Source organism: Sminthopsis crassicaudata, chromosome 5 (assembly GCF_048593235.1).
Source record: "Sminthopsis crassicaudata isolate SCR6 chromosome 5, ASM4859323v1, whole genome shotgun sequence".
In the NCBI taxonomy this organism is placed as follows: domain Eukaryota; kingdom Metazoa; phylum Chordata; class Mammalia; order Dasyuromorphia; family Dasyuridae; genus Sminthopsis; species Sminthopsis crassicaudata.
Genome location: NC_133621.1, coordinates 103,545,160 through 103,569,756, shown reverse-complemented (window position 1 = coordinate 103,569,756; position 24,597 = coordinate 103,545,160). Strand labels below are relative to the sequence as shown.

The 24,597-nt window shown below is 34.5% G+C and overlaps 1 protein-coding gene across 3 annotated transcripts in view; it reads right to left on the bottom strand.

The window, feature by feature from the left end:
- Nucleotides 1–24,597, bottom strand: part of KIAA1549 (KIAA1549 ortholog) — a 154,212-nt gene that overhangs the window by 45,643 nt on the left and 83,972 nt on the right. For all 3 annotated transcript variants that reach the window (XM_074267802.1, XM_074267801.1, XM_074267803.1), the window contains exons 9-10: nt 22,374–22,551; nt 13,683–13,867 (exon numbers count right to left, since the gene is read on the bottom strand). In XM_074267802.1, the coding sequence (XP_074123903.1) occupies nt 13,683–13,867; nt 22,374–22,551 (363 nt within the window). The remainder of the gene's footprint in view (nt 1–13,682; nt 13,868–22,373; nt 22,552–24,597) is intronic.

The following is a 24,597-nucleotide window of genomic DNA, read 5'->3' as shown; positions in this document are numbered from 1 at the left end:
GGGTAGCAAGGTATTTGCCAAACAGAAAAGGAAGGAAAAGGGCATTCTAAGCAAGAGAAATATAGGAGAAAAGGTAGAATCAAGAAAAATATAGGTCATCCTGTTGGAAAGCACCAAGCTGGAGAAGTAGATTGGGCAGGCTAAGTAAGGACTCTGGATTTTGTCCTATAGGCAAAAGACACAACATACTGAGAACAATATGTAGCACATGAATCTGATAGCAATATGGAGAACAGATTGGAGGAGAGAAAGTTAGGAGACAAGTTAGGAGGCTACCTGACTTTATTACCTGCCTATGAGGACCTGCAATAATGACAATGGAAAGAGAAAACAATGGGTAGCACAGAAACACATACTAAATGAAGAATCAAAAAGTGAAGCAAAGAGTAGAATTGAAAGATGGAGTCCACCATTGGGCACCAGTAACTGAAGCAGTATAATAATAAAAATTAGCAACAAGAGCTGGTCTGAAGGATAATATCAAAGTCTGATTTTAGATTTAGACCATTATGTTGGGGGTGAATAATAATGAAAAAAATAAAATATTCATATAATACTTTAGGGTTTATAAAACTCTTTACATATGCTATCTTATTTGATCTTCATAGCAACCCCAAAAGGTTGTTATCATTAGTATTCTCATTTCACAGATGAGGCAAACAGAAGTTAAGTGAGTTGGACAGATTCACACACACAAAACACACACACAGAGATCTGTCTGAGAACAGATTTGAAATCAGGTTTTCCTCCCTCTAGGCACTCTATCTTTTCCTCCTTCTATCCACAGAGCGACCTAGCTGCCTCGCTTTTACTTCCAATTCTGAAATGCATGGATTCTATTCACCTAAAGTTTACACATGGGAAAATCATTCTGAGTTATTACTTAAAATCCCTCTTAAAATCCTCTCTGACCTTTTCGAACACATATGGGAGCCACTGTAAGAAATGGAAATAGAGCTTGAAAAAAGGAATTGAGACTGGAAATCCAGATTGGGACCCATCCATGGAGAAGTGATAGTTGAAACATTTATAAAGGAAGATAAGCAGAGGGATAAGATTGAAACTTGGGGAACACTGACAAGGAAGAAGGCAGACAGAAAAGGTCCAAAGAACCAGGACAGTTTTGTGCCACACAAACAAAAGAGTAGAGATTTTCAAGAAGGAACTGGTCTAAAATATACAGTTTATTAATTCTGATGGATGTGGCCATTTTCAACAATGCGATGAACCAAATCAGTTCCAATAGAGCAGCAATGAACAGAACCAGCTACACCCAGCGAAAGAACTCTGGGAGGTGACTATGAATGACTACATAAAATTCCCAATTCCTCTATTTTTGTCCGCCTGCATTTTGGATTTCCTTCACAGGCTAATTGTACACTATTTGAAAGTCCGATTCTTTTTGTACAGCAAAACAACTGTTTGGACATGTATATGTAAAAAATAATAAAATAAAATATACAGTTTATTTACCAGAATCTATTCAAATACTTTTGACATATTTCCAACAATAATAAAAAGTTTAGATGGTGGAATTCTTCCACTTAGTATTGTAGTTCTATGTGATCTCAGGCAAGTTGCTTAGCAGTTTTTAGCTCAGTTTCTTCAACTGTAAAATGGGAATAATTGTTGCATAATCTATTACAAAGTTTTTTAAAGAAGCAAATCAAATAGAATTAAAGTGCTTTTTCAAAAAATAATACTATAGAGTTGCAAAGGATTTTAAATGATCTAACCCAAGCCCCATATTTTACATACCAGGATACTGAAGTCCAGAAAGGATGTTGCACTAGGAAATATTACTTAGTGATAGATACTAGAATTTAAATATGATTATTGATCTAATGTTTGTTCCACTTTAATTCACAAATAATTAATTCAATGTCTTCAATTTTTCTTTTTCAACTCCAAATTTGACTTAACACAATGTTCAAGAAGCTTTATGTGAATGATTTTTTTATAAAGCAATTTTTGAAATTCAGCTTGAATATTCATAAAAGATGTTCACAGAGGCACAGAATAATCAAAACTAGAAGGAACCTATGAGGTCATCTAATCCAATCTTTACTAGAAGCTGAAATCCCATCCCTAAAACACTAAAGAGTCAAAAGGTATATGGATCTATTTTTCCCCCTACATTTCCAAAAAAAGTGTTTTTCTAGAAGGCCTCAGTTTCAAGTTGCTTTATGTATTTCCATCTCCCCCTAATGTCTGCTTTTTTATTGTTCTTGTTTATAAAACTGAATTAATCAGGTTTTTCTTCAGCTACCAGAAATCTCAGCCATGTTTCTCTCTATTCTTGGTAATCTCTTCCACAGTCTTACCAAAGACCACAACAGAGATTTTTTTTTTTCTCTCACACACTCCCCAGTTCTGGAAACAATACCAAATTAACTCTGTCATTGTTCCTGGAAAAGACTGTGTCCATTTATTTGCTATAATCCCATTAACCATCATTGGAACTTTTCTTTTTTTTTTTGATGAGGCATTTGGGGTTAAGTGACTTGCCCAGAATCACTTAGCTAGTAAGTATTAAGTATCTGAGGTCAAATTTGAACTCAGGTCCACCTGACTCCAGAGCCAGTATTCTATCACCTGTGTCATTTAGCTGCCCCCAGTATAATTTTCTGTTCACATGACCATTCCCTAGCTACCACTGCCCATTTTTCTTCTCTTCCTTTAGAACAAACTCCTTGAAGGTAGGGACTATGTTTGCAGCTCTTAACACAATGCCTGGCACAAAATAAATGCTTAATAAATGCTTTTTCTTTATTCGTTAAATCAGAAGGATCACTTTTTATGATTATTATAAACTATATATGTCCATCCTTTGTCTACTAACGTCTGTCAAAACCTAAATATTCTATGGGAAATCACTCTTCCTTACCTCCACATCCTATTACTTATTTTGCTAGTTTTTTAGGGGACTTTTGACCCTTATCCCATTTCATTTAACATTTTCAGCTCAGCTTTATTCTGTTTATATGATCTATAATATAATCTATATTATTCAATTATTGAAATTATTAATTTTATTTAAAATAATTTATTTACTTCCACTATCAGCAAAACTAATTACATCATTCATTTTGATTTTAAATATTAATATTTATCAATATTAATTTTAAAATATTTATATCAATATTAATTATATGATTTACAATAACATTTATAATAGAATATAAACTACTTGAAGACAAGAAAGGTCTTGTTTTTGGCTTTGTATCTACAAGACTTAGTATGGTATCTAGCACAGAAGGTACATAATTGCTTGATGATTGATTGTTGCCTCTCATTATAAGTACTACACTGCTTATTCCACACCATCTAACCAGTTTCTTCTTATACTATTTGTTGTCAGGCATCATTTAATGGACTAGAAAATTCCTTCCACCAAGTGGAAGATAATACTTCAATCAGTCAATCAAAAATTATTTTCTAAGTATTTACTAAGTGTCAGGCTCAGTGTTAAGTGCTGAGGATAAAAAGACAAAAGCAAAAGAGTTTCTGTCCTCATAGAGTTTACATTCAAGGTCCTCACTTGTTTGTAAGCCTTCTAACAAATCCATTTAATTTTCATACTCTGATTTGTTTTTTCCCCTACTTCTCACACATGTCTATTATCTGATATATTTTTCACATAGTTTTTTCCATATTTTTAATTTAATGCCAACAATACAAAATTATTATAATTCATATTGCACTTTAAAGTATTTAAAATGGCCCTACCACCTTTAAAAAATATTTAGTGACTTTCTGATTCAGAGATAGTTCATTATTTCTATATATTACTTTTACCTGCCTGTCAAAATGTCCCAGTACCTACAGAATAAAAAACATTGATTATATATTATTATCTCATACACAAATTGACACTCAGATACCTGCCTTAAAGACTTCATCTCAATAATTCAATTTGGCCTTTAGGTCTGCCTTACCACAGTTCCCCATCTCAGTACAACCAAACGTAAAAAAAAAAAAAATAATAATAACAATTAGAGACTGTCTAGCTTTCATAGAGTCTTTATGTGACTTTCTGAGACAGAAAGAGAGAGAAAAAACAAACCAAAAAAAAAAACCAAAAAAAACATGATTTTTTTATTTTGGAAAAAAATGACAAGGTTTCGAGTTGGAAGAGATCTTGGAGGGAACAGACCTTGAGATAGAAAGTTTTATGCTCAGAGCTGAAGACAGTAAAAAAGGGAATTATAATTTAAATCCAAGTCCTCTGTCTCTCTTTTCATGACACCAGACTGCCTTTCCATCTTTAGGAATTAATTGAAGGTGGCCCTATAGGTGTTCCACAGGTCTCTGGCTCAAGGCCCTAAGTCCTGTTCCATGTTTTCTCTTTTTTTAATAAAAATAAGGTTTTTTTTTTTTTTTTTTTAAATTATAGCTTTTTCTTTACAAGATATATGCATGGGTAATTTTTCAGCATTGACAATTGCAAAACTTTTTGTTCCAACTTTTCCCCTGCTTCCCTCCCCTCCCCCAGATGGCAGGTAGACCAATACATGTTAAATATGTTAAAGTATATGTTAAATACAATATATGTATACATGTCCATATAGTTACTTTGCTGCACAAAAAGAATTGGACTTAAAAATAAGTTTTTAATTGATAAAAATTTTCCCAGCATCCTTCTCCTCTTTCAGAAAGTCATGTCATGTAACATATTTTGTAAAGAAAAAAAAGATGAAGAGAAAAAAGAGCAAAACTGATCAAAACATTGAAAAAAATAGAAAAATATATAATATCCCACACTTCTGTGGCCCCAGCCACACGCTCTTTAACTATGTGCTTGTATAGCCTCTTGACAGAACAATAAAACCATGCATACAGGATAAACTTCATTTTCAGTAATGTTTCGCCATCTAGGAAAGGTCCATCAGTACGCACAATTGTTCTATTTTTGAGGAGGAACAAGGAAGTATACGTATGTCATTAATCTCATGTATGGCTACGATACCTGACAAATACTGATAATCTTCTTCCTGGTTCTGTCTAGTAATTTAAATCAAGTTATTCTGATTCTTACAACATTATACTCAGCTTCTTGATGATTACAAAAGAGCTGTCAACACAAGAATTTACACTCAAGAAAAATCATCTTTTAAGGTCAAAATGGGTTCATGATTTAGACATAAAGGATATGATACTATAAACAAATTAAGAGAACAAGGGATAGCCTACTTATCAGATCTGTAGAGAAGGGAGGAATTTATAGCCAAAAAACTAGAAAACAATACAACATGCAAAATGGATCATTTTGATTACATTAAATTATAAAGTTTTACACAAACAAAATTAATGCAGTCAAGGTTAGAATGAAAGAAGAAAGCTAGGAGAAAATTTTTATAGCCAGTGTTTCTGATAAAGGCCTCTTTTCTAAAATATATAAAGAATTGACTCAACTTTTAAGGAAACCAAACCATTTTCCAATTGATAAATGGTAAAAGGATATGAACAGCCAATTTCCAGGTGAAGAGATTAAATCCATTTCTAGTCATGTGAAAAAATTCTCTAAATTATTATTGTTTAGAGAAATGCAAATTAAGAAAACACTGAGGTACCATCTCATACTTACCAGATTGGCTAAGATGACAAGAAAAGATAATGAATGATAAATCTTGGAGGGGATGCGGGAAAACTAGGATATTAATACATTGTTGATGGAGTTGTGAAATGATCCAACTATTCTGGAGAGCAATTTGGAGCTATGTTCAAAGGGCTACAAAACTGCATTCCCTTTGATCCAGCAGTATCTCTACTGGGTCTGTATCCCAAAGAGATTATAAAAGAGAGAAAAGGACTCATATGTGCAAAAATATTTGTGGCAGCTCTTTTTGTAGTGGCAAAGAACTTGAAATTGAGTGGCTACTCATTAGTTGGGGAATGGCTGAATAAGTTATGGTATATGAATGCTATGGAATATTATTGTTCTATAAGAAATGATCAGCAGGATGATTTCAAAGGCGCCTGGAGAGATTTACATGAATTGTTGCTTAATGAAATAAATAGAATCAAGAGAACAAGATTATATGATGATCAACCGTGATGGACTTGGCTCTCCTTGTGATTATTGAAGGCAATTCCAACAGACTTGGGATGGAAAAATGTCATACACATCCAGAGAGGAAACTATGAAAACTGAATATGATTAAAAATGTAGTGTTTTTCACTTTTTGTTTGTTTCTTGCTTTTAAAAAAATTTTAGTCTGATTTTCTTTGCACATGAGAAATATAGAAATACATTTAAAAGAATTACACCTATTTACCCTATATCAGATTGCTTGTTGCCTTAAAGAGAGGGGAGATAAGGAATAGAGGAGAAAAATTTGGAACATAGGGTCTTACAAAAACTAATGTTGAAAACCATTTTTACATGTATTTAGAAAATAAAATACTACTGAAATTTTTTTTAAAATTTAGAACACAATGTCTTATAAAAATGAATGCCCCAAAAAACTATCTTTATATGAAGTTGGAAAAATAGAATACTATTTTAGAAAAAGAAAAGAAAAATCATCTTTCCAGAGCTGAGAAAGAAGAAAAAAAAAAAAGAATGCTGAAAAGTTACCCTGAGCCAGAGTATAGACTTTATGCTATATATTGGACTTAGCATATATTTTAACATATTTAACATGTATTGGCTAATACTTAATGTGCAACAAGAAAATGGTATTTATACACATATATTGTATCTAGGTTATATTGTAACATATGTAAAATGTATGGGATTGCCTGTCATCAAGGGGAGGGAGTAGAGGGGGGGGGGGATAATTTGGAAAAATGAATACAAGGGATAATATTATAAAAAAAATTACTCATGCATATATACTGTGGAAAAAAAATTCTAAATTAATAAACAAACAAACAAACAAACAAACAAAAAACACGTATTGGACTACTTGCCACCTAGGGGTGGGGCCGGGGAGAAGGAGAAAATTTGGAATAAAAGGTTTTGCAAGGGTCAGTGTTGAAAAATTATCCATGCATATGTTTTGTAAATAAAAAGCTTGACTAAAAAAATGCTTTATGCTATAGATTCTATACACAGAATATGCCTTATTTTGAGAGTTATAGAAGGCAGCCTCAAATTAACTAGGAACTTCTAATAATCATTAGAATCACAGAGATCGAATATTTTATTAGATACAGTGCCTGAAGTGAATTTGGAAAAGACTTAAATTCTGCCCTTGACAAATCTTAGCTGTGTGACCATAGGCTTGAACTCTCTGAGCCTCAGTTTCCTCATCTGTAAAATGGGAATAATAATACCTATAGTGCCTGTCTTACAAAACTGTGGTAAGGATTAAATGTGATTATATATGGATAGTATTTGTTAAACTTTAGAATGATATTATTATTTTTGAAGCCAAGTTACAGGAAAAGTAGCCCTCATTTTAAATGTTGGTAATGTGTTAATGCTAAAGGAATATGAATCATGTAATACTAGATTAAAGATTAAAATTAGAGATGACCCAAATCATTGGAAAGATATACAGTAGATGTAACCAGATATAAGGAGATATTGCAGAAGTCATACATGACTTGAAAAAGGAAGTAGAACAACCATGTAGTGAGAATGAGATAGAATTGATGGGAAGATTGTTAAAAAAGAAAAGTAGACGTAAATACTCCTATGATATCATTTCCACTGACAAAATGATATTAATTTCTGAAGTTGAATCATTTTACAATGCCAAAAACTTTGGTAGTAAGAACTTTCTTTTCTGAGTCTTCAGTAGTTGTGCTCCTATCTCCACACAGGTTGCTTCCCGTAAGTGTTCTTCAAGGTTATTTCTGAAGCCTTCTTCTCCCTCCTATATTATTTCACTTGGTAATCACATCAGGTTCCATGGATTCAAGTATCATTTCTATCCAGATGATTTTCATATCTGTTTGTGTAATCATAACCTCTCTCCCAAACTCTAGTCTCATACTGCCTATTGGACATTTCAAAGTGGATTTCCCATAGACATGAAGTTATGTCCTGCTTACTGGACCCAAGTGGCTCTGTAGGAGAAAGTGAGGCAGGTGACTTTGCCCAGCTGTCCCTCCCTCAAATCCAATTCACTTCATTTAATGATATCACCTCCCTGATGTGGGGTCCTCTTCAAGAATAAAGGAAAAATAGCAAAATGTATATATGTATGTATATGTACAAATGTATGTATATATAGAGGTGGGGAGTGAGCACAGACGTCTATTTGGGGACAAAAATCTAATTTAAAAAGAAAGAAAATTTAACAGCTCTTAAGTTTGATACTTGTCAAAGAAAACAAAATAACCCACCAGGTATTAGGGTACCAATCATTTGGAAACAGGAGTGACATATTAAAAAACAAAACAAAACCCTATCAGCTGACATGGCATACATGGCAATTCGCAGAAGGAAAGTCTCGAACAGCTTTTTAAAAATGTTCTATAGCCATTAAAGATTATTACTGTTAACATTTACAATAAAACTGAAATAATTTCTAACAAGGAAATGTGATTCCTAAGTTACACTGAATTAAAAGTTGAAAGTGAACGAAAATCACTATGGTCTTATGCTGGCATTGTAGTCAGCCAGTGTATGATCATTCTCATAATGAGGTATGATTTTTTAAAATTTAAGATGTTGAGTACATGCCTCATGTCCGCCTCCATGAAAGATAATTTGAGAATGAAACAAAATATAGCAGAGCTATAGGATGTATATATCTCAGGTAATTCTTAGTCACATCAAAGGAAGAACCCAGTATGTTCAGAATTTAGTAAGAGTTTTTCTTACCCCATCCCAATCTATATGGCCAAGGAGAATGGAACAGCCAGACCTGATTGACTATGATGTTGGCCTTATAAATACTAAACAGTTTTCTACTCAGAAAAATATCTGATCAAGAGAAGCAAGTTTCTATGGCTCAACAATCCCATTCATATTTTTAAAACAATTTTTCTTGATTAGTTGAAGCTGTAAATTGGACTCCTTCCATATTAAATGATCACTTCAAACCACAGATTAAAAAGAATGTTAGCAAAATTTTTATTTACCAATGGGAAACATAAGTAAGTCTACTTGAAAACAAATCTAAATAGTGGGACTGCCTTCCTCTACAATACCATTCCCCTTTTCCAGACAATCAAGAAGGCTTTCTATTAAGCCTAAGAGGGAAAGGGACATATATTATGTATTTCATATTTATTATTTTCAGATGTGTTTTGATATAGGATTTACTGGAGCCACCACCATCATGTGGTGGTGCATTTGGGGAGCAATAGGGACAACTGAGAAAAACACAGTAAGAAAAGAGAACTCTTGTAGTGTGGGTTAGCTTTTTTTTTTTTTTTTTTTTTTTTTTTTTAATCCTAATAAAGAAAGTGGAGGAACTTTGCTATTTTCAAAGCAATATCCTCTGAGTAAGAGATATTTCCCTTTTCCATTAAAAGATGGGAGGAAAGAATAGTCTCTCTTCTAAAAAAAAAAAAAAAAAAAAAAAAAGACAAGATTAATATTTGAAACAAATTCTGCTTGTTAGCTGAGTACTATTTTGATATTTAACTAGCTCTCCTTCCTGGCTGCATACTAATCCACTATTTTGAATGCTATCTCTCTTAATCATACATATAAATCCATCTTCCCCCCAATCCCTGTAGCACTCAAAGAATAAGGGAGACTCCAAGGGCCCGAAGTTCTATTTAAAATCCTTTGCATGTCAATTATTATGCCATCTGCAGCCATAAAAGGATTTTGGAAGTGAAAAAGAAGGAGAAAACCAGGGGAATATCCAGCTTTACAAATAAGAGAGAATTATGTGGTTCTCCCTATAAGGGTCTCTTAAAACAATGGGCATTGACGAGTTTTCATCACGAGTGTTTAAAGGAAGAAATATGACACTCAGAATGAAATGGGTAAATGTGAGGCATTCTCCCTATTGATTAAATATCATTGTAACAATGCCATTTCACTAGAATACAAACACAATTCATTGTGGTTTTTTAAATAATGATATGCATGATTATAATTCATTCAGTATTGCAAATACTATTTTGTATCTTTTCTCCAGGTGCTAGGCTGACTAGAACCAAAAACTCTAATCCCAGATGATATAAATAATAAATGAATATGAAAAATAGATGCAGTATTAATTTGTAATATGCCTCTAGTACCCTTGATACCATACCAATGCACTATGATTTAAGATATTTCTATTTATGGTGACAACATTAACAAATAACAAAACTACAAATTAATTTGCTTGGTCAGATAAATCAAAATTACATGGATTCCACTTCAAAAACCAATTTTTAATCCAACATGTGAGTGTGATGTAATGAAAAAATGATTGGATTTCAGAAATTGGAAAACATGGATGTGAGCCCTGATTCTATGACTGCGATTCTTAATTTATCTGAAATTCAGAATTCCCATCTGGTAAAGAAAAAAAGGAGGAGGGATTTGAAGAAATGGTCTCTAATAAATCTGTCCAGTATAAAAACTATGTTATTAAGCTGATAGATAACATACAATATGCTTGGGATAAGGATAACAAGGGAATGAGCAAAGAGGGTCAAGTCTTTAGGAACATGCAGGGTATGTTCTGCCTGCTGGCAATACCAGAGAAAGCTTATTGAGATATTACTGGAAATGGTAATGGTGCAAAATGCTTCCAATTCATAGCATGCCCAGGTATCCTCCGTTTCCTGTTGGCTTATCGTGGTAACAAAAATCTTTTTGAGTGGCTGGTGAGACAGAAGTGAACATTCATTCAAAGAGTTTGAATACACTAAAGTTCTTTTTCTCCTCTGGTGAATAATGGGACAAGAATTGCTGTTGAGAAAGGAGAGAGTTAGCAGGAGCTGTAACCAATTGTCTTATCTCCCTAACTAGGCATGGCTACCTCCATATTCTTCTGTCTCTGTTATGTTCCTTCTTTCCTGATCTCAGATAAGTGAGGAGCAGAGAAAAATGGATCCAAATATGATTTCATAAGCCTCAAAAGGTCAGAGGCCCAGCAAATCAAAACCCACAGTAGAGACTGCTGCCGCCAAACAAGACCTGAAAGGTAACCTGCTTGAGTCCATTCTCCCTAGAGATCAACATGGTAGAGGAAAGTAGATTGTAGATTTCAATTCTTGTTATATTTTATCAATAAATACTCCTTTGTAAAAACCAACCGAAATGAACTTTAACTGATAATAAGGAAGATACCAAATGGCTAACTGATACTGGGAAGGCACTAAACTGGGATTGATATTAAGGAGATGGTAATTGTTCAACTGATATGGAGTAGGGGGAATACATAGAATTGAGGAAATAATAGTGAATAAAAATATCTTATAACTCCTCAGAGTTCCTGTTAAAGTGAGAGTGATGATTGAGTTTTAAGGACCCAACTTACTCATGCTAATTTTGGTCATTTTAGTAAATAGAACCTCTCTGTGTGCTACATCAAAATCCTCAGATCTGCTTTTCACTAAGCTAATTTGGAAACATCAAAAAAAAAAATAAAAATTATTTAAAACAGCAATACTTTTAACTCTTTTCCTTCATCTTTTTTATCTGTCTTATTTCTCTTAATCAAATCTTAGAATTCCATTCAGATTTCTAGATTCTACAAAAATTTTCTTCATATTAAATAAGAGAAAGAAAAGGAAAAAAGAAGAGTTGTTGAAAGAGTTGTTCATAATTTGGAACTATGCTCAAAAAGTTATCAAACTGTGCATACCCTTTAATCCAGCAGTGTTACTACTGGGCTTATATCCCAAAGAGATCTTAAAGAAGGGAAAGGGACCCACATGTGCAAAAATATTTGTAGCAGCCCTTTTTGTAATGGCCAAAACTGGAAATTGAATGGATGCCCATCAATTGGAGAATGGCTGAATGAGTTATGGTACGTGAATGTTATGGAATATTATTATTCTGTAAGAAATGACCAACAGGATTATTTCAGAGATGCCTGGAGAGACTTACATGAACTGATGCTAAATGAAACGAGCAGAACCAGGAGATCATTCTACACAGCAACAACAATAATATATGCTGATCAATTCTGATAGATGTGGCCCTCTTCAACAATGAGATGATTCAAACCAGTTCCAACTGTTCAGTAATGAAGAGAATCAGCTACACCAGAGAGAGAACTATGGGAAATGAGTGTGGACCACAACATAGCATTTCCACTCTTTCTGTTATTGTTTGCTTACATTTTTGTTTTCCCTCTCAGGTTTTTGTTTTTTTTTTAAACTTTCTAAGAGATCTGATTTTTCTTGTACAGCAAGATAACTATAAATATGTATACATATATTGTATTTAACATATACTTTAACATGTTTAACACATATGGGATTACCTGCTATCTAGGGGAAGGGGTTGGGGGAAGGAGAGGAAAAGTTGGAACAGAAGGTTTTGGAAGGGTCAATGTTGAAAAATTACCCAAGCATATGTTTTGTAAATAAAAAGCTATAATAAAAAAAAGAAAGAGTTGTGCATAAAAGAGCAAAACAAACAAACAAACAAACAAACAAAAACAAAACAGTAAGTCAGGAAACTCTCTCTTGGCTTCCATTTTTTTTAATGGACCACTGAGTATTAGCTAGAGAGATCACATTTGGAAGTGAAGCACCTTAGTTGGTTTATTAAGTTTTATTGATAATTTCTGTTTTATATAACATACTCATTTAAAAAAAAATTTGTTGATACTTTCTGGTTTTTATAACATACTCATTTTCTGATAAATCACCACTCCTACAGAACTTTTCCTGGTTAAGCCAAACCCACAGTGTCTATGCCTGAGAGCAAGAGAAACATTCTGTCCCTGAAGTTGATCATCTCTCTATACTTACTTTGTTTCATATGAGTTTTTCTGACTTTCCTAACTCCACCCCCATTTCCATATATTTCTTCATCTCCAAAACAAAAGAGAGCTAGACAGGAATATCAAACTCAAAAAGAAATTAATTCATGTAGGCAAAATATTGACTGAGAAAACCACAACTTATCATCATCTATAATGTATCATATTTTCTTATTTTGTTAAAATTTCCCCCAATAATAATCTGGCTAGGGCTGTACTTCAGAGTTTTGCAGGCCACAAGTAGGCATCAATTTTAACATCTCTGGACCAGATGACCACTAAGGTCCCTCTCAACCTCAATCTCTGATAAGTCTGAGATTCCACTCATTGCTAAATTTTATTATTATGTGATACAACTAGATAATATTTCATGTAAATCCAAGCTAGGGTCTTTCAGGAAAAAAAAAAATTAGAAGTAGAAAGATTTCCGTCCTTGCTCCTTCTCCATCCCCTTTTTAGTGAGGCTTAGAAAGGCAAAGTACCTTTTCAAGGTCACATAGCAAGCAAATGGAAAAATGTGACTGCCCATCCTATGTTCTCTTCCCTATGCCATATACACTGTTTCTGCTTTCACACACACTAGGTACCTACATAATGGCAAAATGAATAAAACTTTTTCCATTATAGCAAAAAAGGAATTTCTATAGGAGATGATCTATCATTTTTCAGGAAACATTTTCTTTTTTTTTTGCTTCTGATTACAAGTTATTTCTCCTGGGACATGGAAATTCTTATCTTTGCATCAAAAGCACCCCAACTTTGCAACATGTCCTCTCTATGCCTTATCTACAAACATATACATACAAGTATATGGCGTGTGTAGAGAGGGACCATTTTTACCTTTTGACGCTGCTGAATGTTGCTCACAGCATCAGGCTGGAAGTCTAGTTTGTCTGTTCGACAGAGTTTCCAATAGAGAATGATAATGATGGTCATCACCACAATCACTGGAATCACCACGCCAACAATGATCCACAAGTTATTGCTTTGAGAGTCAGAAGATGATCTTTTCACCCGATCTACCGCTATGGATAGGAAGAATAAAGAGGAGGGGGAGAACATTGCATTTGTTGAAAGACCCATCAAGAAGCAACCTGGTATAGTAGAATAAACATTGGGCTTAGAACCAGTAGATACCTCGCTTCTAATTTCAGCTTTAACACTAATAATAACAATCACAGTAGTAGGTATGTGCAACATAACAGTAATAATAATTATAGCATAATAGTAGTAATATAAGCAATACTTATATTTGCTCTAAGTGCCAGACACTATGCTAAGTGCTTTACAAATATTATCTCACTTACCACAAAAATCCTGGGAAAAAGTTTCTATTATGATTCCCATTTTAGGAAACCAAGCCAAACAAGTTAAGTGAGTTGTCTGGATCACACTGCTGGTAAGTATGTAAGGCCAAATTTGAACTTGGGTATTCCTGACTCCAGACCCAGCATTTTATCCACTGAAATATCTAAATAAATGCCAAAACACTAAACAGCTCTCTAATCTTGGACAAGCCACTTGAGTTTCCTAAGCATCTATCTCCTCATCTGCAAAATGAGGATAATAATACTTCCAATAATAACAATAACTGACATTTACAAATCATTTACAAATTTACAAAGTGCTTCACTTATATTATCTCTCTGGATCTTCATAGTTATCTTGTGAGGTATGTATTACAAGTATTGTTAGCCCCATTTTGCCGATAAAGAAACGGAGGCACAGAAAAATTACATGATATATTCAAGATCACAGAGCTAAGTAAGCTTCAGAGGCTCAAATCTGCTTAATTCCAAGGCTAGCATTTCATTAAATTGTAAGCACCTAGAAAGTAGAGACTGCCTTTTACTTCCTTTTGTATCCCCAACACTTAGCACAGTGTCTGGCACATAGCCATAAACATATGTCAAGCTATCAACCATTAATAAATGTTTATGGCTTGCTTTCATCTATTTCACCATGCTACCCTACCCTCCCAGGGCCATTTGGAGGAAAAATGCTTTGTACCTTAAAGTACAAAATATATCCAAGTATATAAGGTGCTATGTAAATGTGACCAATTATTATCTGAAAAAAATGATTTCTTACTACATATTATGATAACAGACTATAGAAAACAGATATATAATTATAGATTATCACATTTAGGAGGGATCTTAAGAAACCAGCTAGTCCCATATCTCTCATTTTAAAACATAAGGAAAACAAAAGAAAATAGAGTTCAAATGACTCAATAACAATTTATATGGTTAGTAAATAGCAGATCCAGACAAGAGACAAATTTTTGTTCACATTCCTGTACTATCTAGCATACCACATTGCTTACAAATTTTCACAAAATTTGTGAAATATCATAAATGAGTATAACATAACTAAAAACAAATTGAAAGTTGTTATTTGTTCCCAACTGAGTTTTGTCCTTTAAGATTAGGGGAACCCATAGTAACAACCACAATAGGCATCATGGAAGAGGTACAAGACAGGTTTGAGATGGAACATGGCTATCAAATTCTAAGAGATAACTAAACCAAAAAACACCTACAGTTTCCCTGAATATATTCAGTATATTAATTTTTTAAATGGAAAGTCTTCTTAAACAAATTAAGCTTATTTCTACCTAATATTGCTTCCTCAAAATATCAATGGTAACCTATTCTTTTTTTTTTTTTTTTTTTGCTGAGGTAGTTGGTGTAACATGCCCTCCTGTCAGTTACTATTACCAGCCTGTCCTAGGCCCAACAAAGTTCCTTTGACCACTGACCTTTGCAGTGTCAACTCTACCTGGCTTGCCTCCTCTGAGGCCTTCAAAGGTCTCTGGCCACGATTTCTTGAATCTATAGTTTAATAACCAGTAGTCCTGACTTAATGCCCTGACTTGTTAACTCCCTGGTGAACACCTGGTCTGAAGACCCACGTGTTCACTACTAAACTTCTTACCTCTCTTGGCTATCCATCAGCTTGGCTTGGCTTGCTACCCCAGGCTAGGGAGCCAGGTTAAAGAGTGCCAGGTTAAAGAGAGCGACTGTTGTCTGCAGTGGGCTTATAAAGGGCCTGTGAGGTCACACACACAGCCAACCAGTGAGAGAGCCATCACCCATTACAAAGCTATCTCAATATGGCCAGGATCCCACCCACAGGGCAGTCCTATATCCACAGAGATTACTTTTGGGCCACTCAAATCTCCTATTACGCTGTGGCACCGCCCATTTAAAGGACCCTTACAATTCCCTTCTCTTGTTTTGGGGGAACTTTAGGTGTTTTTGCATTGAATTTGACTTTGACCATTCCATTGGCATTTCTTATAATCCTATTAGTAAAGTTATTACTGCACAGACTATATCCCCAAGATCTCTTCTAAACAAGAGAAGGGAATTTTGGGATATGCACAAGATGTAGCAATACATATATGTGATTGCTTGCAATTTTTAAATTTTGATTTTACATTTTTAAACACTTTTGATTTTACAGTTTTAAGTTATTTTGATTTTACATCTCATCAAGCTAAACTTTCAGCACCAGCTATAGTTCGCTTGATCCATGAGATGACAGAGTGTTATGCCCAAGGAGGTACAAAGCAGCAGATCAGTAAACAGAAGTATGACAATGAGAACCAGGCTCAACAGTGGCTAAGTGTTCAACCCATTCATTAAAGTCATACTCGAGATAATAAGCCAAAGAGGTTGGATGCCAATGAGTTAGGATGTCAACACTGAGGTGGGAAGTCAACAAAGTAAAACATCACAATTCTAGTTAACAATTAAATATCAGTGAGGTAGGTTGTCACAATTCACTTACACACATGACACTTTTCACAATCCTAGAGCAATTCTAGTTTCACAGGTGCACATAAGCAAAGTCATGTCCAGTAACATTGTCTCAATAACAACGGCAGGTGGGTGCGTTGATTTTTCACCCACTAATTTAAAAGCATAATCCTTCAATAGAAAGCATAGGGCAAAGCCTCTCCCCAGGCCACCATATGGCAAGTAGCCACGGGAGAAGCAAGCAGGCCCATTGTCCATTTACAGTCTTTATATTGCATATCACCCAAGACAGTCTATTTCAGCTGCTACACTGGAACTGTATGATGTCTCTGGTGTCATGGTCAGGAGGGACATTGCTGTCATCAGCATTTGGAGGGCTGCTGACATCTGGCTGGTCCCTCTGGGCTGTTGTCTGGTCCTTCTCTTGGATCCCCAGTTCACAAATGTCTCTGGTGGGGATCAACTCCTCTGCTGCTAGATCTGTACCTAGGAAGGAATGTACCCTGGCCCAGCTTGGGCCTTTCCAAATGCCATCCAGGCCTTTCCACATCACAGTGGAAAGAAAGTTCTTGTCAAAAAGATGGACAAAAGTCAGACAAAAGTCAGTCTGTCACTTAGCTGCACTTTCTGTATATGCCCGAAGTACATTGCTAAGGTAAAATGCAAAGAATTTAAAAATGTAAAACCAAAATAATTTAAAAGTGTAAAACCAAAATAGATTTAAAATGTAAAACCAAAATAACTTAAAAATATAAAATCAAAATAACTTAGTAATGTAAAATCAAAATACTTTAAAGATGTAAAATCAAAATAACTTAAAACTGTAAAATCAAAAGTGTTTAAAAATGTAAAATCAAAATTTAAAAATTGCAAGCAATCACATATATGTATTGCCACATCTTGTGCATATCCCAAAATTCCCTTCTCTTGTTTAGAAGAGATCTTGGGGATATAGTCTGTGCAGTAATGACTTTACTAATAGGATTATAAGAAATGCCAATGGAATGGGCAAAGTCAAATTCAATGCAAAAACACCTAAAGGCAAAATATTTGTAAGCCATAACTGTCTTAAATGCATATGAAATTTCTACAATGGAAAAATGGTTGATCACATGTCTAGCTGCTTCTCCAGATTGGAATGAAGCTATAATGTCCATTGGTCTTAAAACATTAAATTTCAAAACATAAGGGTTTTGTCCTATAGGGAGCATAGGAGACTGAAAAGAAAGATAAGCTGTGTAACCTGCCATGCTCCTAGCTTCCTCTTTAGTTAACACAATTTGCAAATATAAGACTCTAGCAGCCTGATTTGAAGGTCCACTCTGAAAATAAACGTGTAGGGTATAATATTTATCTGAGCACTTTCTCACTCACTCTCGAAGTTCTTAAAAGAGCTGATACCTTTTCAGTGGTCTGCCACTCATAGAGATGAGAAAAGTACACTCAACTATGAAAGCTTCAGTCCCAGATATCCCTGAATTCTTTTGCCTAAAATCAAAGTTTGAGTTTTTGATACTGAATTGTACTTCAGGAGTGTGAATCAGCACATCTGATGTTACTTCTCCTCCTGGGTCAAAGATCACACACTGTCTATTTATTCTAGTGATTAAAACAGCAATTTTCCAAACCATTCTAAAAATACTCATAGGGGGTTGGGAAATCAAGCCCATCTGTGGAAGTGGAAAATCCATGAGGTAAGAATAGAGGAGTTCCAACTCTCCAAAGACGATCCTAGAGGTTTTACAAGTATAAAACTCCACTCTCTCTAACTGCAAGGTCTTATCCCTGTAAGGTTTCTTAGAAATTAACTGAATTGTATTTTTAAATTTTTTCTGATTATAGTCAATACCCCACAATTCCTTTTTGGTTTGGGCCATAAAGCCTACTCCTGTCTTTTGAAATGAAGACACAGGAGTTTTAAATGGATTAATGGGCAGTGCTGATGGTATTATCACCCTTCCTTTTCCTCCTCCTCCTTCTCCCTTGGCCCAAGAAGGGTTGAGGGAAGAGGGTCTCGAATTGGAAAATTCCCCAAAGTCTGTTTTAAAATCCAACCTGAGCTTGGCACATAAAAAGAACTAAACTTCTTCTCAATGGAAGAGTAATCAATAAATTCCTTAAAACAATAAAGCATGAGGTAAACCAACAAAACGCTAAGAAGAATTTCTCCATCTGAAGTCCATGTGGTTCGGTTATTTCCCTCCTTAGCTTCAGCCACTGGTTTGAACTCTTCTTGTTCTAACTGTAGTAACCTAGCTTTTTCTTCTTTCTCTACCTCAACCTGTAATTTAACCTGCAATTCCAGCAACTCTTTTTTAATTGTTTGTTGTTCTATTTTTAACTCAACTTCTAGTTGTTGCATTTTATACTCTATACTGTCATACAAACACATTAGCTCTAGGTTGCTCCCTGTCCGAGCTATATTTAGTGGGGATAGCCTTTTCGGAGCTTGATTACAAGCTTCCTGCTGTTCTTCAGTGGTGATCTCTGTTAAAAGACCTTCCATCTGGCTCTTTAACCTACTTATATAAGCATTATGTTCAGCTGTATCCTTGAGCCCGATCCCAGGGTTACCTGGATCCATATTGCCTCTCTGCCTTCCCTCCTAAGTGGCATTTCTACCGGATCTTTCAGAATCTTAATTCTGAATATTAAATATTAATTTTCAAAACCTGATAATTTCTGATATATCCACGTTCAGGCGCCATTTGTAACATGCCCTCCTGGCAGTTACAATTACTAGTCTGTCCTAGGCCCAACAGAGTACCTTTGACCACTGACCTTTGCAGTGTGAACTCTACCCAGCTTGCCTCCTCTGAGGCCTTCAAAGGTCTCTGGCCACGATTTCTTGAATCTATAGCTTAATAACCGGTAGCGCACTTAAGAATAGCATGTGTAATCTTAAAAGCCTTTATTATACCTACTCACATAATGCCCTGACTTGATGTCCTAACTTGTTGTTTCCCTAGTGAACACCTGGTCTGAAGATCCACATGTTCACTACCAAACTTCTTCCCTCTCTTGGCTATCCATCAGCTTGGCTTGGCTTGCTACCCCAGGCTAGGGAGCCAGGTTAAAGAGAGCGACTGCTGCCTGCAGTGGGCTTATAAAGGGCCTGTGAGGTCACACACACAGCCAACCAGTGAGAGAGCCGTCACCCATTACAAAGCTATCTCAATATGGCCAGGATCCCACCCACAGGGCAGTCCTATATCTACAGAGATTACTTCTGGGCCACTCAAATCTCTTGTTGTGCTGTGGCACCGCCCATTTAAAAGACCCTTACAAGTTGGGGTTAAGTGACTTGCCCAGGGTCACACAGCTAGGAAGTGTCTGAGATCAGATTTAAACTCGGGTCCTCCTGACTTCAAGGTTGGTGCTATATCCACTGCTCCACCTAGCCACCCTGTAACCTATTCTTTGAAACCAAATCTAACCCTGTCTTTTCTCAAAATCCTCTCCTTATCTAATCTTTAATTACCCTGGTTTTCCTTCTATCTCTCAGACAGCTCATATCTAATTATACATATTTAATTTTTTTTTTTTTTTTACAACTTCTCTTCCTTTTTACTCTAACTCCAAAAGTTGAGCCTTTAATTCTTTATTCTTCCCTATCTATACTTCCTCAGAGAAATCATTCCCTCTCATGGCTCAACTATCAACTCTTTCATAATGACTCTCAAATTTATATTTTTCACTACAGCTTTCTCCACCTAAAATGTTCTCTTCCCAGATTATCTATTCCCGGATGCCCATTATACAAGATCCAATTCAAGTCTTTTTTTATACTTTGATGATACCAGCCTGTGCATCTCCTAACTTCTATGTGTTAACAAGTTTCTAATTCACAATGACTATACTATTATGGAATGTTCAAATATCTCTTGTAACTGTATCAGGCAATTTAGCATATTATTATATCAGCAAAGCGTGATATATGTTGCCACTTATTTGTTAACCATTTCATGTGTGTCCATTTTGCCTTCCCATACATATTGTAAATCCTTTGTGGGAAGGGAAATCGTATATTTCTATATCACAGGGGTTATCTTAGTGCTACTCACAAAATAGGTATTCCAAAAATACTAGGTGATGGACAGACAAAATGTATTGTAAAAGGGAGTAGAGAATCAGGGACAAAAAAACAACAACAACAACAACAAAAACTAGAAGCATGAAATACTGCAATTTTTCCTTTTCAACTTAGACACTACAGTATCTACATCTATTATTTTCTTCTGCATTAAAAAAAAAAACAAAAAAAAAAAACAACCACCACCATCCAAGTGTATAAAAATTTTGTTAACTTTAAACTTAGGTCAAAGGAATTGGATTTTAGTCTTTCTAATCACCTTAAGAAGAAAAACCAGAGGCACAAAAATCTCTTAACCCAACCTTGTATTCTAATTTCCCTGACCTCCTAGTCTAGCCCTAAAGTCTGATTTCCATTTCTGCCCCTCTTTCCACCAGTTCCAGAACTAGACTCTTGTCTTGGCAGTGGTACTTCTCTTTAGAAGTTTAAAAAGTAGTACAGGAAATGATGTAAAAGAAAATGGACTATATGATTAAAAGATGGTTTTCTTGTAATTTTGCATTGTTTTTTCTTATAATCAAACTTCTGATAATTGTGGAGTTTGGGTTTAAGCAATCCCCATTTTCAGGATTTTTGCTATTAAGATAAATGTCTAATTTTTAAAAATCTATTTCATGTGTCACTAGGAAATATTCAACTCAAAGTACCTTATTGTACTATATATTAAAGAACAGACTTTTAAAATCATGATAATAATAATGATATCTGACAATTTTATCATACTTTAAGATTCATAAAATACTTTATATATGATATCTCATTTGTTCATTTCTACACCATACTCCAAATCCGGAAACAGAATACACTTGTTTCAAAGACATTTAGAGGCAATTCATAGTTCACAAATATATCAATTTCAAAAATTGTTTTGCCACTCCAGTATTATTTGCCAGCATTTTAAAATGTGCATTTACCATATTTTCTTAAATTTCTGCTATGTATATAACACTATCTAATTTATTTTGCTGTTAAAGCTTTACTCTTCTCTTGCCATGTCTCTGTTTTGCACTTCATTCTTCTTCCCAACTATTTTTTAAAGTCTTATTAAAATATATGGATATAGATATAGATGTAATTCTATCATATTCATTTCCCAGATCCTTATTCTTCATCCCCAAATACTTAAACTCTGAAAGAAGAAGAAATAGAGGGTAGTTTTTACAAGAGGAAAAAAATAAACATCAAATGTCCTTTGATAAAAGAAGTTCTGTGATTTTTTTGGAGGGGACTTAAAAGACAAAAGAAAGTATATTTTGTTATCCATACATTTCATTCTCTTTCAAAATTTGAAATAAAAGATTCTGGCAAAAATAAGTAACAAAAATACATTCAGTTAAACAAAAAGACAAAATAATAGGATAGAGATGTACACTTAAAAAAATGTAAACCCTAATTTTAAATATGTACCTTGAAATACTACTTTAAAAAAAAACCTGGGTTCTTGGCCAGAAATTTTCAAAATGAACAATGATAACCTGAACTACATGCAAATGTAGGGACATACAATAAAAATTTGAGAAAATACAGTATGCTTATAATATTGTTTAAAATGTATACTAAAATTTCAAAAACAAAAACATGAAAGCAATCACACACAGCTACTGGGTTTTGTAATCACCTAAATATAGACCTCTGCCTGCCTTTTAATATTGAGGTAACAAAGAGACTTACGTTGGGCAATTACGCCTTTGATGCGGTAGCCCATGATAATGGCAGCTCTCTGAATATCTATCCTGTTGATCATATCTGAAGACTTCACTGCACTGAGCCTTTCTCCATCTTGATCTTCCACAAAATAGATTAGTTGGACTGGATAGTCATCACCTTCTAACCGTGAGACATTAACAACCTGAAAGACATCAGATAATTATTCACATTTTTAAAGCTATAAGTTCAAGGTGCCCTTCTCTATCATTTAATACTTTAGTGAATAGTCTAAGGCCTTCCAGGATTTACTTTTGTATACTTTAGATTGATTTTTGCCTGAGCGTCAAACTTACACTGGCACTCTTTATGACAGCAGCAAAGTAAAACAAAGGAGAAGTGACCTACAAGTGTAAAGCAGAAAAATACAGGAATTGTACCCAAGGTCCAGCTGCTATCAATAGATGCCCCATGTTCCTTGGGAGCACATGACTATGAAAACTTAGAGAAACCTTCAAGATCCTCTATTCCTCTGATTGAGGTAACAGTCTCAGAAAGTCACTTGTCTAAGATCACACAGCATGCAAGTAAATTCTAGACTCTGATTTCAAGTATAGTGCCTTTCCAACTACACCACGATGCCTTCCTTCATTCCTATTTTTCATGCTTTATAAAACAAGTTCGTGTTTACCCTTTCCAAGATGCTATTCAAGCTTTTCATGGATTCTAACAATATCCCCCTTTCAGCTTTTATCTTTTTCATTTTCTTTTATTTTTCAATTAATAAGCATTTATTTCTTATGCTCCTATCCTCCCCAACTTTAAAGAAGAAAACTTTTGCAATAAATATGCACAGTCAAGCAAATTCTCTCACTGGCTATGTCCAAAAATGTGTCTCATTCTGCTGAATCTATCTGAATCTAACACCTCTCTGTTAAGAGCTGCATAGCATAGCATAGAACGTTTAGAATTTGTCATTCTAGAAGAGAAGGCTTCTAATTTTCTATGGTAAGATCCTCATTCTTCCGATCACATTTCTTGCTTTTTTTCTCTATTAAAAGCTTTCATATTTTTTAGATGTTCAATGACCAGAAATGTCCAAAAGGAGATGTATAGGGGCTCTCTCTATGTACATATACATGCATATATAAAGATACATATATGTATACATATATGTATATATGTTTATACACATATGTACATATACATACACACAACTATCTTTCTATCTTAACCCTATGTAAAAGTCAATGTGCTATTTTCCATGTTATTTCTCCCATCCTTCTTCATAATGACAAATATTGACCTTTCAGGCTATAACCCTCCATTGAGAATAATCTACAATTGTTCTAAGACCTTCATACATAGTTTGTATATACCTTAGGTATATTGCTCTCATTTAAAGTCATCTGTTTTTTTTGTTTGTTTTTGTTTGTTTGTTTGTTTGTTTTTGCTCACAGGGCGGGTTCATAAAATGACTACCTCTCTACAGTATCTTAACTCTTCCTTCATTGCCTTAAAGAGTTTATATAGTGTCATTAAACTTGAAATATTCATTGTGGACTCACTGTTTCGGATTATTTAAAAAGCTGTTTAATTCTATTGCAGCTAGGTGGCGTCAATGTGTCAAGCCTGGAGTTAGACTCTTCCTAAATTCAGTTCTGCTTCAGATGCTTATTAGCTATGTGATCTGGGCAAATCACTTGACCCTATTTGCCTCAGTTTCCTCTTATGTAAAATGAGCTGGAGAAGGAAATGGCAAATCACTCAGTATGTCTGCCAAGAAAACCTCAAATGAGGTGAAGAGTTAGACATAACTGAAAAATGACTGAACTACAATAATCCTATTACCAATATCTGGCATGTTCTGTTCTTTGTGTATTGCTACCTAGTGAATGTCCATTTACTCCTGTTCAATGTTTCCTGTCCTTAAATCAATCTTCCATTTACATTTTTAAAAGGTTCCCCCCCTCCTTTCTTTTTTTCAGTAGAGGAGGAATGAAGATAAAACAGGATAGCCAAAAAAACCAATAAGCAAGCAAACAAGAGAGCCATTAAGGCAAAGTTTTGTTTTGTTTTGTTTTCTTTTGTTTGGGGGGGTGTTTGTTTTTTAATCATTTAATTTTCAAAATATGTTTACTGAACAAAAAAATCTATTTTCTCTTCCTCTTTACCTCACTTCCACCATGAGGGGAAGAGAATATTAAAACAAAACTCTTGGAGGATTTATTTATTTATTTATTTTTTACTG